Consider the following 16,912-nt stretch of genomic DNA (forward strand, 5'->3'; position numbering starts at 1 on the left):
GTTTGTTAACAACATTTTTTCTAAACGTGTATATTTTTTTTAACTTTTACTTCTGTAATCAATAAAATACTACGAAATATTTACTTACATTGACGACTGCACTCATCGTATATTTTCACACGGAAATGGATATCGATATTTATTAATTTTAAAGAATCCTTGCTGTTTTTTAATTATTACAAATTTAGTCATTGCCTTTATAACACTTACGTTTAATGTTAAAAAGCACGCATATTTAAATAGTTTATTATCTAATAATAATAATAATAATAATATTTTAAAAGTCACTTTTAAAATATGTATGACAAACTGGATCGCCAAAAAATTATTATCTTTTTTAAACGCACATTAAAACCTAAATGGAATGATAAAATAAAGCACAAGGATAATGAACAAGTATGTATATAGACTTGCTATAAATAGATATTGGTACAGAAAATATATAATGTTTGCTGTCATGTACTATTTTGCTATTTCAACAATTATGTACTGTTCCTCTATTCTAAACTGTTAAAACAAATATTAATTTTTTCTATATATTTTTAATAGTTTTGCATCCTTCGTTGTTATTGATATTTGATAAAAACAATATTTTTATAAAAGTTTTTGTGATGATTGTTAAATCGAAAAAATACAATATTTATTATCTCCGTACGCTAAATATCTAAGGTGAAAAAATATTCTACAATAGTTCTTTCGAATACATTATTTCGAAAGCAATCATTCTGTTAAAAAATTTATCCAAATCAACATAATTAAAGTTTATCTAGAAATAGAAAACATTCTCTCTTTGCACACAATTATTGGATTATTGCCCAGTATTACAGCGCTCTGCATTTTGTTCTATCAATTAAAATATTGAATGGACTTTAAAAAAAAGATTTTATACATATTTACTGTTGTGTAGATGTGTATATATATTATATTATATTGTGTATTATATTATTATTTTATATTATTATTATATTATTATTATATTATATTATATTATATTATATTATCTTTATTTTCTTTTAATGTTTATGCTGTCGAATTTTCACATCTATCAGTTTAAAAGTTGAAGGACGACAACAACAGCATATAAAAAAAAAATTTTTAAATTGTTTTAAAAAAATGTGATAAATATACACTTACGAATAAATAAAATTTTAATCATCTTTAAATATACTTAAAGGATCTTCGACTATCTTTTCGGCTGTTTTTTTAAGGTCTCGCGTGACAGATTTTTTAACGATTGGTCTACTTTCATTTGGTGTGGATTCTACCAAAGATGATGATTTACCGAAAAATTGACTATCATCATCGTCACTATCAGCCGCGAACAATGACTTGTTCTGTATTATCTTTTTTGATACTGGTTTTATAGAAGTAAATATATCGTCTTCGGTACTCGATTGATCGCCAAATATGTCGGCCAATTTGGAAGGTTTGTTAACAGGCTTGTCATCAACGGACAAAATACTTTCAAGTTTTCCTGATTCTTGAGGAACTTTGGATAATTCGACTTTTGGCGTTTGTACTGATTGTTGTTGTTCTGCGAACAAACTTGTGGCATCGTTATCGTCATCTTCGTCATCATCTTGGAAAAGATTGATTTTCTTTTGTGAAACTTTCGCCGTTACAATACTTTTTTCTTCTTCGTTTTTAACAGACATCTTTTTCGCGATAGAACCGAACAAACTGTCATCTTCGTCGTTCTGATCGTTCGAGTCTTCATCAAAGAAACTGATTTTGGTATCTTTCAAAGTCTTTTTCACAGATTTTGGTAAAGGAACTGAAAATAGATCACCACTTGCATCGTCCTCGAATAAATTAGAAACCTGTTTTCTTATCGATTCTTCTCTATTCGTTTTGATGGACCGACTACTAAATAGACTATCATCATCCGAAAATAATAAATCTTTACCTTTATCAGGAGAAGGAGTTTTCGTTACAAACGCAAACAATTGACTTGGATCTTTTAAAGGATCGTACGTATTATCATGCAAAGGATCTATCGGTCCTTTTAAATACTCTTGTTCAAATACATCATTCGTAGACTCTGTCGAATCGTCTATTTGTTCGGTTCTAGTCTCTTGAAATTTCGTAAGACGTTCTATCTCATTCGATCTTACTTCAATTTTCTTTTCATTATCATCCACGTCAAAACTAGTATCAGATATAGAATTATTATGACTACTCAGCTCAGATTTGATCGAATCTTTTCTAACAGTTTCTTCATTTTCATCATTACCACCAATGATAGTATCTCTCAAAGGTCTACCATATGTTGGCTCTCTATCAGGCAAAACATTTTGAATTGGTGAAAGTATTGGTGCTCTTCCAAACAATGCATCTTCCCTTTGTGAGTCCTCCGGTAAATCTGGTGGTACGTCGAACAAATCTTCTTCGTCAGTTGATGGAGACAACAAGGTATTCTTGTTCGCGCTTATCGAACTTTCTTTACTAATACTTCCAAGCTCAGATTTATCATCACCGGTCGAAGGATTCAATTCTACGTGTCGCAAAGTATTATCAACGAAACTCGAAGAAGATAAAGTCAAACGATCATCGTTTGGAGGAACTACTCCGTGACCCGTCGAATTATTCGACGACTCTTTCGAAAGAACAGAACTTTCACCTTGAGGAATCTTTTCAATCGTATCGACGGTATCAAAATCTAAACCACTTTGTCTGAGAGCTGATTTTCGTGCATGTCTACTCTGAGGTCGACGTTTTGCTTGAATTCTCACTCGACTCTGTAAAAATAAACAAACGAATACAGAATAAATTATTGAGAAGACAATATTACAAGAAATATAAGCAATAAAGCAACCTACGTAAGCATATTTAAATAATGACTTGTATTCAATCATGTTGAAGCTCACTGTTTTTCAAATAAACTAGAAATACCAATTTTACAAAATAATATCATTATTTTATAATTACCTTTGAGGCAGTCGATAGTGTTTCTACTTGTGCAGGTACGTCAAAACTGATTGCACTTTCGGTGTTACCATTACTATCTGGCCGAATCTGTTGTTTCGAAAGTTCAGTATTTTCTGTTGGAAAAAAATATATATTTATATGTGTATATTAATCCTTCTCTCTATATATATATCTATTTCCTTCTCTATCTCTTACCTGTTGGCGGAGTTTGAATTGGTTTAGCAATGCAACCTCCATCATCGCTGTCCCTATCAATAACATCATCCTCTTCATCTGTTTTCTCTTCGCTCTTTCTCCACAATGGTGGTGTATCAGTAGGAGAAAGAATTTTCAAATCACCCATTTTACCCATTAAATCTTTAATCTTTCCTGATACTGTTGTTCGCCTTGGCATTTGAGAATTATCTTCCGCAGACGATGACGTAGTAGTACGAATGTTTAACGTTGTCGGTGGATGTTTTTTATTATCAACATCCGTACTATTATTATCATCAAAGTTATCAGAAAATTTGACCTCAACTTGAACTGACTCTTTCTTTGAAATTATCTCATTCGATTCTTTACTATCTTCTATTTTACTTTCCACTTCTACTTTTTTCTTCTCTTTCTTATCATTAACAAACAAATCCTCATAATCGTCCTCTTCAAAAAGTGCGTCCTTCTTTTGATTGTCCTGTCCTTTATCCTGCTTAGTTGTAACTACAAAGTTGTTGACTGTACCTTCCAATGACGTATCTTTCGATAATAAAGATTGACGTTTAATATCTTCCACAGTAGTTTCTTCTTCTCGAGACAAAGTTTTCTTATCCATCACTTTTGTCGTCTTCGTTGATGGTTTCACCGAAAATAAATCGTTTTCAGGATCGGAAGTAAACATTTTGTCTTCGATTTTGCTTTTGATTTCTGTCTTTTTAACTCCAAACAAATCGTCAACATTATCATCTTCCTCATCATCGAAAAGACTATTCTTCTTCGTTGACGTTGTTGAGTTAGCAGGTAATTTGATAATGTTACTTTCTTTTGAAACGTTCGTACTGTGAGTTTTGTCAATCGAAAAATTATTAGATGCAATATCCTGAAATCTTTTCGAAGCAATAATGTTATCCTTGTAAGGTTTCAAAAAATTTCCGGTTATATCAACGTCCGGTGAATCCTTGTTACTAAAAATGTCGATATCATCGTCAAAAAGTCCCTTATTATTGGACAATAATTTATTTTTATCCGGAAATTGAGGAGTCGTAGCTAAAAAGTCTGTACTCTTTTGTGACCTTGAACCAGAACTAGTCGTAGAAAAAAGTTCATCACCCGAATCTGAATCGTCGAAGAGAGAAGGAATTTTCGATTTGTTCGTTTTAGAATCTGCCTTAGGAAGAGGTGGTGGACCTAAGAAATCCTTGTTCTCAAACACGTCATCCGTAGAAATGTTTCCTATTGTTTGCTCCGTGTTCGATTGATTGTTCGACGTCCTGAACGAAGTAGAATTAACATCCGGAGGATGCAAAGTGTTAGCAACGAATAGACTATCGTTGATTATTCTTTCACGATAAAATTCTGCCGAATTTAAACGTGTTGATGATGATACCTCATCTATCCTGCAAATATAAAAAGAAATCCTAAAGTTAATGTGTGTATATATTTGTGTGAGTAAAAATTAAAAATTAAAGAAAAACGAATTACACATGACTAATACCATTTGAATGAATATTTCTATTCGATTATCATACTAGAGTAACATGTATCAAAATACATTGCTTTTTTATGAAATGAATTTTAAAAAATATTCCGATATCTCATAAGTCATTGTATGCATATTTACGTATGTATATACAGGTGATCTTTTAATTATCACAAAAGTGGACAATAGATATAACGTCAATTCATAATCTTATTTACTTAACACGGATCAACTAGAGATATATAAATATAAAATGTCGCTTCCTTATATGACCATATAAAAAAATATAATTCATACTGCAATAAACTTCCTGAAACATTTTTAACGTGTCATATCTTTTTTCTCTATTTCCTGTGAATAAACACATTTTATTCATTTACTTTGACCCTTTTTCGAAAATTATTGCTTGGTAAGTATCATCCATAATTAATCAGTGATTAAAATGAATAAATTCATTTGTTTTATTCCAAGGAGTTGAATTTAAAAACGATGTTTAATTGAATAAATTTGGTTATTTAATGAAGTACATTTTTCTTTGTTTGCAAATGATCGGAATAAATAAAAATAAAATACATATATATATATTTTGCAATTTAGTATCAGTTTAGTGAAATGTATACACGTACGCGTAATCGCTTATAGATAATAATAATAAAACAAATCTTTTTACATCCTCGAGTTCACAAAGTAAAGTTAAAAAAAATAATAATAAAAACATAGAAAGAAACTTTATCCAAAGATAACGTTTAAATGACTTAATGATCATATATATTTATTGTTTTTAAATAACTGCATTTTTTCATGATATAAATGTATTTTACTTTTTTTGTGGAGCTCGACAAATCATATAAGAACGAGCGAAATTAAGATAATATTAACAGTGTTTCAGAAAGAACCATCAGTGATAAATCTGTCACTTTTCTACGGAAAACATGAGATCTATATTTTTACTTTGGGGAATTTTACTTGCACTATGTTTCTTCTGGCAAGTTGAAGGTAAATAATATTAAACACTTTTATTATACATACGAATATTAATCATAAAAATTCTGGAAAAGTTTCAATGTTTAAAAATATAATTCAATAAACTATTTAAGAGTCATAATTTCCTTAAATAATTAAACTGATACCAATCAAAGATACTTCAATTAATAGTGTATAACATAAGCTTTTTAAACTCACTATAGTAGAATTATACTATATCAATAAAGACAAGACTATACAATGAACTCGCGTTGTCGAATAAAAAGAAAAAATCTTCGTGAAAATTTAATCAGATGCCAATAATTTTGCCAATAATCGTTTTCGAACATTAACGAATCAAAATGAAATTTTGTTTCAGGAGATTGTATTATAGATGGTGAGACATTACCACCTGGTACACATATTCGTAAATGTATAACATACACTTGCCATGAATCCGGCGCTTTGAGTGCAGTCAAGTAAGTTACATCTCATATTAATAAAGATGTGATTTCGACTCTTACATGCTATACTTACATTTGTTTATCTTTATTATGACTTGCGACCTCATTTTACGTCACATTGAAGTTTCTTATTTAACACGTAATTCATGATAATAAAGTTATCTCATTAGCCTTCAACTTAAAACTAACAATAAATTACGGTCAATAGAATTTAAAAAAGGCAAATCCAACACAAATGAGAATAATATGACGTGTGATTTACAATTCATTGATTTTGTTTTTTAGCTGTCCAGCATGGGATTGTACAGAAACGATTGGATACAGAGAAGAAGATTTAAGTAAACCTTATCCGGAATGCTGTGCAGGACCCATTTGTAAACCATAATAGTTATGCGTCATGCTAACATGTTACTACTATTAAAAAATTACTTACAAATGATTGGAAGATGAAAATGACATCATATAAAAAAATATTTAGCAGTAGAGTAATATAACCGTTTTATCAAATCTTACGTATATCTAAGATAGTTATTGCCTGAACGACAGTTTAAATTACACTAAAGAAGCTTGCCTTGGACTGTAACATTTACTCATTTTCAGTGAAATACTATACAGGAGAATGACTAATCTTTATATCATCCTTTGCCATTTATCTAGCGTACTGTCTTCAAGAAAGGACATAACAAAAAGTAACGATGAGAAAATATTATTTTAAACAAATAATTTGCAATCTTTTTCTATCCCTCTTTCTCTCTTTATAATAAACATTATTTCGAAAAATATCTATTTTATATTCTAAATGGAAGAAAAAATAAATATGCATATATAAAAAAAAAAATTAATATTAACTAAATATTACTCCGGGGACCATTATAACTAGTTTTCCTTCCCCGAGACTAACAGCTGTTATGCTAACACAGTATATGCATTTATAGAAAACAAAATACTTACGGCATTGTTAGAGCCATTGTACTGCTGATACTGTGACGTTTAATCGATATACCACTGCTATTCTCGCTATTTTCAAGATTAACGTTCCAGTTTCCTGAATTTCCTGCTCTTGCAGTAATATTAGAACTCTGATCGCGGACAACCTGTAATGAATTATCTTCAAATAAAGGTTCATTATTGAAAGCAACTTCATAATTTGATTCTGTGTCGCTGCTGGATGAATCCGATGATTGACGACGAGGTATTTTACTTGACAATGCATTCTCGATCGAAGAAGTTAAAACTCCACCGATTATTAAAGAATCGCCGGCAGGTTTCTGATACATAAAAATATAACAAAATTATACAAATAAAACCTCTGTACAAAAATATTCATCTCGTACAATATCCTTTTACCTTTTTGTCATTATCCTCCGTGTTAACGCGATTCTTCTGTGTTTCTCCCATAGATTTACTGGTATTCTTTTTAGAAGTTCCAAAGAGATCATTGTCATCTTCTTCTTCTTCTTCGCTGAACAGATTATTGGCTTCAACGTTAGACTCTGGTGTACTAGTTGCCCAGTTAGTTTTAGTAGTCTTGCCAATCACAACATCAAGGAACTTATTTTGTACATTTTCTGTATTTACAGCTTGTTTACTCTCCGAGGTAGCATCTTTCGTAATCCTTTTTACAGGTTGTTTCGACGAGAAAATATCATCCGAATCTTCTGAATCTCCTTTATCGAATAAATCATCGATCGCTGATTTCGGTTTCGTCGCTAAAATAATATTACATTTGCTTAACTCGATTTATTATGACTTGATTAGTTAAAAGTTTATCTCTATTATGCATTACTCGTACATATTGTACTTATAGGTGGTGGAACATCCATACTCGGTGGAATAATATTCGATTGAAAAACAGGTCGATGTTGCCATAACTTAGCCGATACGTTATCTTCCAAAATTTCTTTGTTATCCTCAAATAGATTATTGGGTTTATCGTTAAAGAAATCTTCTATACCATCATTTTCTGGTGTAAATAAATTATCGTCTAAAAATTAAGGATTTATTTTGTGATTTTTATTTTCATATATTTATGTCATATATAAAGACATTATGATAATACCTTTAAATTTATTAATAGAAGGTTCCCTGGATTCATTCGTTATCGGAGGTTTTAAAGTCTGTCGAACGTTGCCTAATCTCTTAGCTAATTCTTCAGCAAAGTTAGGTGACTCATTAGTAACCTGCACCTAAAAATTACATAAATATCTTACAACTATGTTAAATACATTATTATATTAGCTTTAACTTAAATCACTAAATAACAAAAGATACCTTTAGTGGATCCTTGACTGGTGTTGTACAATCAGATGCAAAACTCATTGTATTTTGAGATATACTGTCTAATTTTCCATGATTCATATACGAAGCATCGTTTGATTTTTCTGATACGCTTAACGAAGAAGTCAATCCGGTATCTATGTTTGGGCCATTTTTTGAATCAAATGATTCTTGTATTCTTACTTCATCTTGATAACTTTCTGAGTCATCCTCTTCTTCGTCCACTTGCTCAGATTCGCTGCTGCTACTTTCTAAACCAATTTTATTAGAAGTATTCCATTTATGTGAACCAATGACATAAGGCAAAGGTCGATCTTGATATGGATCTTTTGGCCCCAAAATAACGCTGTAATAAAAAAACGCTTTAAATTATTTATCATCTTAGTATTTTTTACAATACACATGTTTATAAAAAATATATCAACCTCATAACTCTTGTATCACCCTCATCCTCGCTATCGCTATCAATAACTTCCATTCTTTTATATTTTTCATCCATTACATTTAGACCTTGTTTAACACTTTCAATTATATTGGTAAGAAAATCTGTTTTTGGTAATTCTTGTTCTACTTCTTTTTTTATTTCTATATCATCTTCTTGTACTCGACTCTCAATAAACTGAGTATTGGCCAATGCCAAGGAAGTGTTGGTTAAATTATCTATAATTATTGCAGTCTCGCCCAATTGAGTTGTTAACGAATCTATCGCTTGTTGAGTCTTGTTAGCTTTTGACACCAGATTCTAAATAATAATAATAATAAAGTATCAAACTGTATTGTGTATCATATAATTGAAAGAAAAATAGTTATTTAACTTGAATCATACTTCAGAAAACTGTTGTAGATGTTTTAATAATCCTGCATCAGCTGCCAAACTCCATTCTTGTCTTTTGTTTCTCATTTCTTCTGTAGTCCATGATCGGTCCCATGATTTTTCCATTTCATCCGATACATTCTATGAATAAATAAATGTTTCATTTAATATTATTACTTCACACAATATATAAATAATGAAATTTATTGACAAAATTATTAATCATTATCTAAATAAATTAGTAATCGTTACAAATAATAGAAACAGATGAGAAAATTAATAACAAGTATTTATATAACAATGAAAAAGATAACAAATGTAAAAAATTAACTTAAATAAATTCTGTTGTTTATACTTGGTAACCTAATTTGAAAGTATATTATAAATAGATAATAAAAAATCTGCTTACCATATCATCAAATATGATCCCGCATAAAATGTAAATTTGTTTGTTTTTAATGACACTGTTTGTATTTATTATTTAATAATACTTTGTCATCCAGCAAATTAGAAAAAAAAACACCCACTTAAATTCGTTTGATTATCGAGACTTATGACACACACGGTTAAAAGCATACGATTTCTTCGACAAACGTGACAGGGGCGTACGAAAGATCAAATCAATAATTTAATTTACAACTTAAACATATTTCCGAATGATAAAATACTTTCACTATTATTCCAATAAATTCTATTCAATATTATTTAAATTTTCTTTTAACATACATATATATCTACGTGTATATTATATTAGCAATTGTGAAAAATTATGAGAACATTAATTGGATGAACAAAAAAAAAGCAACTTGATTTGTTTGTGTGTCGTTTAAATTTAATCATTAATATCAATATTGAAATATTACCTATGTAATATAAGATAAACTACATTATTTAAAAGAGAAACAGGTTCTAGTACTTTTCAAATACGGGCCTGCTTTATTGCGACGTTGCCAAATGAAATAGTATTTTGGTCCGTGTTCGGGATTCCGCTGTTCGGTTGATAGAGAAACAACGTTACAAATTGTTTGTCAATATTTTAGAGTTTCATAATATTTAAACGTTTTTTTAATAGTTATAAAGCTTTCATCTTTATATTTTTATAATGATCTATCCAAGTGAACAAATCTTTTCATCTTTGACCCTTTGAAAGTGATCGTTGTCCCAATTTTTTCCTATCGAGGGTATGGAATATTTCAATGTGTAAACTTGAAACACGCATACTATTATAGTGTATAATATGTGTGTATGATACATCGACGATACTGTCAAAGAGTGTATTGTGCATGTGCAATGATGCTACTTCTATATGCAACTCTCTCCCATCTGTTTGATTAATAAGGAGAATGTTTAAAATATTTCTTAACAGTCAAAAGGATTGATTAAATCTCAGAAAGATCTTATTCAATTGCACAAAACTCCAATTATATATAGAAGTAGTAAAAAGATGCAATTCTATTTTATAAAAAGTGATACCTCTTCATGTAATAAGAAATAGAAAAACAATAAACAAGAAAATAGGTAATTTTAAATTTTGAGAAGAATAAGATATTATCTTGTCACTGCATTTTGGTAAGTCGACAAGTTGAGTCGATAAATATTACTTTTGCCAATTTGTTAATATATACTATCAAAATCTTATTTATTTTATATCTCTTCAATATGAGATATATGAACGTAAGCAAACAAATTATATATCTTAAATGAAACTTTTTTTTTTTTTCAATAATTATAACTATTTAAGAATGCAATTGATTGATCATAATTAATATTATTATATGTTTGTTTTAGATATACGCCAAACATGTACGTTATCAAAACAATCATGTATCCAAGATATGTAGGTGGACGATTTAACACGGATGCATACATCAGACAATTGTGTATCCTATTTAGTTGATGCACACAATATTGTCTTAGAGACATTCGTTATTTTTATTGCATATCTTTATTCTTGCTCTTTTTGAGCATCCTTATTGTCATAGAATATTCAGTGTTCACAAAATCACTTTTAATGAGGCTGAAATCACGAACAAGAAGACAAACTCTCTTTTGAGAAAGTACAGTGTTTAACGACTGACTTTGATGAACAATGAACCATTCCGGAAGCGGAAAACGCCAGGCGAAGGTTTTGGAAGAAAATTATTGGGACTGCAGTGTCTGCACGTATAGAAATACAGCGGAAGCATTTAAGTGCCTCATGTGTGACGTCCGTAAAGGAACTTCTACGCGGAAACCCCGCATTAATCCTCAGTTAGTGGCACAACAGGTCGCTTATTCATTTCATTTGCATTATTTATCATTTAATATTAAATCTTAATTAATCACTTTATCAATGAATATATTATTAAATTTTTCATTTAGGTTGCGCAACAGCAATATGTGCCACTGTTAAAACCTGGAAAAAAAGAAGGAAGTAGTGGTGGTAGTACGACTAGCAGTGGAAAAGAAAAAGACCGCAAACTGGATAAACCAAGGCGTAAGAGTAGGCATCCACCACGTCTTAAAAATATAGATCGTAGTACGGCTCAAACCAATGAAGTAACGGTAAATAACGTTACCGTTGTTATTACTGAATATAAACCCAAAGTTAAAAAAAGTTCGGATCAGTCTGGTATTTCCAGCAGTGCTTCTTCTGAAAACGGAAGTCAGCATGATTCCAATCAAGACTCTAGAAGTCTGGATATAGGAACTGATGCCTAGGTCAATACTATGTCACATATATGTGTGGATTATTATAATTAATATATTATATGTCACTTTCCATGTACAGTCGTACATCTTGTGGGCAAAAGCAACAACTTTGTCATCTGTTACAGCTACACGATAAGTCAGGCATTTATGCTATCAATGGAATGTTTTTTTAAATACTATTTTCTTAATGATCAGCACTATTTAATACAAGTTACTTGTGATTGAAGAAGAAATTGTACTTAATCATCTTATGTTTATTTACTAATTGTAAATCTTACATGATCATTAATGTTTGTTTAAACAATTCTTATAACAAATCGGTTTATGTATCATAGAATGTTATTTTATTTCATTCATCATCAGGGAATGCATATTGCAAGATAATGATATTATTATAAATTTATATCCATTGTTAACATAATAATGTCCTAGACTTTTACTAAATTTAAAAAACCACTGCCAGAAAGTATGTTACAAGATTATTATTACTATTAACATTTTTTAACAGGGCTCATGACACATTAGATGTCATTATGCATTGTATGAATAGTTTTAGTTGATGTGCTTGTGTGAGCAAAAATATATCAAACAACTGGCACTGGTATATATACACATCTTTTTTGCATTCCAATTTATTGAATCATTTGATTAAAGAAAAAATATTATTTTTCTTTTACTTGAAAATTGAGACAATTTTTCTTTGTATAAATCATGTAATTTTAATTTTCTCTGTAGCATAAAATGGAATGTGAAGTAGCTAATTAATTTTTATTTTATTTTTAATGTAGTTTATACCTCAATAAATGAAATCTTATATTTTATTTTGAAGTGCTTACACTTTGTATTATAATATTTTCATGTTTAATCGAAATATTTGACTTGGGGCAATTAAACTCAATAATTTTAATATATTTTATTAGTTTAACTTGTTACGCCTTTTTTGGTATTAATTATAATTTATATAATTTGTAGATTACATCGTTTGTTTATTTTTTGGTTTTTTAATAATTTTTAAATATTTTAATAGAACATTTCAATAATTACTATAAATTTCTGATAGTAAACCTACCCTGTATAATAACAAAGTGAAATTTGCATAAACGTGCAAATTTATAAACATAAATGCAAAATATTACATTGCAACAATTAATAGTCGATTTTAATAACTATTTGATCACTATAAACTGCGATCTATAATTATTTTTATATTTATTTTTATCCATTTTACACTACCGTGATAAAAATTATATTATAGACTCAAAACGATTATGAAATTTTAAAAACAATTTATAAAAATCACAAATAATATAATAATTATTTAAGTATGTTGAGTTATCATATACATTATTGAATTAGTTAGACTATTGCGCTAAATGAAATAATAACGATAAATCCAAGTTATCAATTTAAAGTGAAAGTAAATGAAAAACCTTTTGTGAATACTTATATAAATATTCAATAATTTACTGAGAATTTTAACATACTATATAAGTAAAATAAAGAACAATTTTTCACGAATTCATTATATATCATTGTATTGATTGGTGTAGCTATTAATATTTAGTTTACTTATCTTTTTTAAAATTCATATTTCAAAAGTATTTTTCTTGTCATATTTATTGTACAAACTCTTTTTGCAAATTTTGTTATCAAATAAATAATGTTTGGCAATTATTCTCATATAGTTAATATTAACATATTTTGTCATTAAATTATTGTAAGTTGTATTTTTATGGTAATGAAATGTTATGAATCAAAGTTAGTATCAACTGCCTTCTTAATATAAACTATTTATAAATAGAAGGAAAAGGAAAACAAAAACAAAATTGAAATCTACCAAATGTAAAGAACATAGAATGAAATTACATTGTTGTACAGAATGATTAATTCTTGCAAATTACTGTTGGGGATAACATTATATTAACTACAGGGAAACAAATAAATTATCTGCAAAAATAAAAAGAAATAATAATTCTTATACACACAACCACCCCAGGTATATTACAATTATTATAAACTTTCTCTCTTTCCCTAATTCAGTATTGTGTAATTCATTGTGGTAGAAAAATATATAGAACTTATCACATAAAAATATTATAGACTAGAGTAAATAAAAACAAAAAAAAAAGGAGGAACCGAATAAAAACCTAGAAAAAACTAATTACATTGGTATTTTATTAAATATCCTACTTAAATTATGAAAGTAGAATTTTAATTTGTAGAAAAAGTGTGTTTATATGATATTTGTATTATGTACATATTTAATATACAGTATAGGTAAATTATTTACATCTCGTATATAAAAATTCAAACCAAATTTATTATTGATTTCTTATTTTTTTTCTTTTTTTTTACTAGTTTCCAACGAATTAACCATATTTAATGCCATGGATCCCATATCTTCAGTCACTTCCATCATTTCTTCTTTTGTATCTTGGTTTTCACCCTTTACAGAGTTTTCTTTCATTTCCATATGTATAGTTTCTTTCTTGTTAAATCTATCATTGACTGTTATAATTTTGAAAAATATTATATGTAAAAACATCATAGAAATACATACATATATATATATATATATATATATATATATATATATATATATGTTCATGAAACATAAACCAAAAATGGATATGATTTAAATATTAAAATTATGATAAAATACATACCTGCTGATATTTCAGACAAATCTATAACTTTAAAATTATGAGATTTGTTGTCGCCACCAACAGCAAATACAAGTGGAATATCTGGATTTGCTGCAAGACATTGCAGTGCACCTAAATTAGTCTTCTTTTCCCATATAAGAGATGGATCCTTGCTGTCAAGAATATCCCATACTTTGATTATGCTATCATTCGATGAAGTAACTAATAGTCCTTGATATGATGAGCTAAGAGATAACCCTGAAATAAAAACAGGACATGATCAGAATATATTTCTTAATGTTAATCATTTATTTAAACAACAAAAAATACCTGTAATTTCTGCTTCATGAGCCTTGACTTGCCAAATTGGTGAATTTTCTCTTATGTCATAATATTCAAGGTAACCATTATTTGTACTAATCTACAATACAAATATTATAATTCTTATCATACAATTACATATATATGAAATTATTAATTTTTTTTTTTTAATAAAAAGCAATTAAAATATTTTCAAAACTATGTATATATATACTAACAAGAAAATAATTTGGATCAAAATGATTCCATAAAACTCGTTCTACTTCTCCAGGTGTTTGCCACTCTTTAGCATTGCTTTCTAATTTGCAATCAAACAGCCTTGCAAATCTAAATTAAAAAATGTATAATAAATGTATAATAAATGTATAATAAATACAATAAAAATTTCATTATAAAGTAAAAATAATAAATACCCGTCTGCACATCCTGTTAAAAGATGATGAGTTTCTGATGGATGCCATTCAAGAGTCTGAACTTTTTCGTTGAAAGAATTAAATTTAGTTGCAGGATTGCCATTTTCTAAATCCCACAGTAAAACAGTTTGGTCAACCGAACCACTCGCTAATATATGTCTGAAAAGAAATATTTTTTAATGATGTTCATACATTTAAATAAAAGAAATAAACAAAAAGTATCCAAATATAAGTACGTATAATTTTTATTCCATGCCAAATCTAATACTGCATCCCTATGACCTATACGAGTCAATTTTTTTTTTTTACTTGGTTTTCTTCCAAGTTTAAAAGCTGGTTCTAAACAATCGATTAGATCAAGATCCCAAACTTCAATTATCGAAGTCATACTTCCAATTGCGCATAAATTGGCTAAACAAAAATTCAAATCAGTATTAATAATATATATTATAAAAATGTCTAATTAATTGTAGCTATTTACCTGGCTTTGCGTCGCTTGGATCAAAATTAAGCCATTCGATACATAATGGAAAAGATGGTAATAGAATGTCATGATGGCAATAAAAAGAACCTTCTGCTTCATTATATACTGTAATTTCATTGGAATAAAGATAAATTAATGATTAAAATAAAATTATTTTTGTTATACTATGTCAAATTTAGTAAAATAACGTACCAAATATTTCCAATATACTGGCGTCGCCGTCAACGTGACCTACCAAAACTAGATTATCATCACTTTTAATAATGTCATCTTCTTTTTCTGAATCATCGTCTGCTTCTTCTGATTTTATAAGAGGATCTTTACCATCTTCTCCAAATGATACTATATTGCCAATACTACAATGTATATCACCACCTAAAAAATATATTTTTATATTTATTATACAAACAATGTAAGAACTATTATAGTAGTGAATAATTGACCCATCAAAAATAACAAAAACCATGTGTGTGAGCTCCAGAGAGGTGGTAAAAAAACCTTTTTAATAGTATTGAATAAATGTAAAAAGATGTGCATATATATATAGAGAAGTGACTCGAACTCATAAAAGATAGAGTAAAAAGACAAAAATATAGAAATATAATATTTAATTCATAATAACAAACTTACTTTCTTTATCATATTTATCAAAATTATATTCATCTACTTCCATAGAACTATTATTCACACCGTGCTCATTTTTAATCTTATTTTTCTCCAAACTAGTTCCATCTTTAATAACTTCTTCTTCTTCTTCTTCTTTATCTGAATCATCTCTGAAAATAATATTTTTCTTATACGTAAATAGGTAATCTCTTAAAAAAGTTTTTTCGAGTAAAAACTATCGCATATACATACTGCAAAGCAACTTGTGTTTGTTTGATAATTTCTTCTAATTCTTTTGTTGTTAGTTCAATCTATAAATAACAATTATTATCACTACTAATATTATTATCCAATCCTAACATATACAATATATAAATAATTTATTATATATTTAGCTTATTTAGAAAACTAACCTTTTCAGGAACAGCTGCAGCAACACCTCTCTTAACCCACGTGGTGCACGACACTATATTCATTGTTTTTTTTATTTATATACAAATATACTTACTTATATATTATATATAAAAATATATAAATATAACAATGACAAACAAAAAAAAGATATTATTTTTATTTAATACAAATTTCTAGTATTCAGAAGTTTATCAACTTCTTTTATATCACATTCTAT

The 16,912-nt window shown here is 28.4% G+C and overlaps 4 protein-coding genes across 6 annotated transcripts; 2 read left to right on the forward strand and 2 right to left on the reverse strand.

Moving 5' to 3' along the window:
- Positions 1 to 9,817, reverse strand: LOC107064701 (Family with sequence similarity 21). Its single transcript, XM_015317694.2, has 11 exons — positions 9,531 to 9,817; positions 9,134 to 9,262; positions 8,733 to 9,049; positions 8,302 to 8,653; positions 8,090 to 8,216; positions 7,823 to 8,014; positions 7,378 to 7,739; positions 6,982 to 7,298; positions 3,124 to 4,520; positions 2,929 to 3,041; positions 1 to 2,738 (listed from the first exon to the last, which is right to left on the reverse strand). Exons 1-11 carry the CDS (start codon positions 9,531 to 9,533, stop codon positions 1,149 to 1,151), a joined length of 4,899 nt encoding a protein of 1,632 aa, XP_015173180.2. The 5' UTR covers positions 9,534 to 9,817; the 3' UTR covers positions 1 to 1,148.
- On the forward strand, positions 5,479 to 6,868 carry LOC107064703 (short spindle 7). The gene is made up of 3 exons (XM_015317695.2): positions 5,479 to 5,599; positions 5,946 to 6,045; positions 6,316 to 6,868. The coding sequence occupies exons 1-3, from the start codon at positions 5,536 to 5,538 to the stop codon at positions 6,413 to 6,415; spliced, it is 264 nt and encodes an 87-aa protein (XP_015173181.1). The 5' UTR covers positions 5,479 to 5,535; the 3' UTR covers positions 6,416 to 6,868.
- A 261-nt stretch (positions 9,818 to 10,078) lies between the features above and the next one.
- On the forward strand, positions 10,079 to 12,633 carry RYBP (ring and YY1 binding protein). Of its 3 annotated transcripts, none has more exons than XM_015317587.2 (3): positions 10,079 to 10,795; positions 10,910 to 11,387; positions 11,483 to 12,633. In XM_015317587.2, exons 2-3 carry the CDS (start codon positions 11,211 to 11,213, stop codon positions 11,819 to 11,821), a joined length of 516 nt encoding a protein of 171 aa, XP_015173073.1. In that variant the 5' UTR covers positions 10,079 to 10,795; positions 10,910 to 11,210; the 3' UTR covers positions 11,822 to 12,633. The 3 variants fall into 3 exon arrangements, with proteins under 3 accessions (XP_015173073.1, XP_015173074.1, XP_015173075.1); XM_015317588.2 differs by having other exon boundaries at positions 10,079 to 10,690; XM_015317589.2 differs by having other exon boundaries at positions 10,079 to 10,639.
- A 1,407-nt stretch (positions 12,634 to 14,040) lies between these two features.
- On the reverse strand, positions 14,041 to 16,903 carry LOC107064655 (no child left behind). The gene is made up of 11 exons (XM_015317590.2): positions 16,695 to 16,903; positions 16,534 to 16,592; positions 16,306 to 16,451; positions 15,868 to 16,050; positions 15,673 to 15,780; positions 15,428 to 15,602; positions 15,192 to 15,350; positions 14,997 to 15,105; positions 14,788 to 14,878; positions 14,479 to 14,715; positions 14,041 to 14,320 (listed from the first exon to the last, which is right to left on the reverse strand). The coding sequence occupies exons 1-11, from the start codon at positions 16,755 to 16,757 to the stop codon at positions 14,145 to 14,147; spliced, it is 1,506 nt and encodes a 501-aa protein (XP_015173076.2). The 5' UTR covers positions 16,758 to 16,903; the 3' UTR covers positions 14,041 to 14,144.
- Positions 16,904 to 16,912: the final 9 nt, after the last annotated feature.

The sequence above is a fragment of the Polistes dominula genome, unplaced genomic scaffold, assembly GCF_049000335.1.
Source record: "Polistes dominula isolate Pdom_NZ unplaced genomic scaffold, Pdom_raw_medaka contig_31, whole genome shotgun sequence".
In the NCBI taxonomy this organism is placed as follows: domain Eukaryota; kingdom Metazoa; phylum Arthropoda; class Insecta; order Hymenoptera; family Vespidae; genus Polistes; species Polistes dominula.

Coding starts and splice junctions, on each gene's coding strand:
- RYBP (XM_015317587.2), top strand. CDS start 11,211: ATGAACCATTCCGGAAGCGGAAAACGCCAGGCGAAGGTTTTGGAAGAA. Junction 11,388..11,482: donor CTCAGTTAGTGGCACAACAG/GTCGCTTATTCA, acceptor TTTTTCATTTAG/GTTGCGCAACAGCAATATGT.
- LOC107064701 (XM_015317694.2), bottom strand. Junction 8,015..8,089: donor TTCTATTAATAAATTTAAAG/GTATTATCATAA, acceptor CTTAATTTTTAG/ACGATAATTTATTTACACCA. Junction 7,740..7,822: donor ACCACCTATAAGTACAATAT/GTACGAGTAATG, acceptor ATATTATTTTAG/CGACGAAACCGAAATCAGCG.
- LOC107064655 (XM_015317590.2), bottom strand. CDS start 16,757: ATGAATATAGTGTCGTGCACCACGTGGGTTAAGAGAGGTGTTGCTGCA. Junction 16,593..16,694: donor CTGCAGCTGTTCCTGAAAAG/GTTAGTTTTCTA, acceptor TGTTATTTATAG/ATTGAACTAACAACAAAAGA. Junction 16,452..16,533: donor CAAACACAAGTTGCTTTGCA/GTATGTATATGC, acceptor TATTATTTTCAG/AGATGATTCAGATAAAGAAG.
- LOC107064703 (XM_015317695.2), top strand. CDS start 5,536: ATGAGATCTATATTTTTACTTTGGGGAATTTTACTTGCACTATGTTTC. Junction 5,600..5,945: donor TTTCTTCTGGCAAGTTGAAG/GTAAATAATATT, acceptor ATTTTGTTTCAG/GAGATTGTATTATAGATGGT. Junction 6,046..6,315: donor GGCGCTTTGAGTGCAGTCAA/GTAAGTTACATC, acceptor TTTGTTTTTTAG/CTGTCCAGCATGGGATTGTA.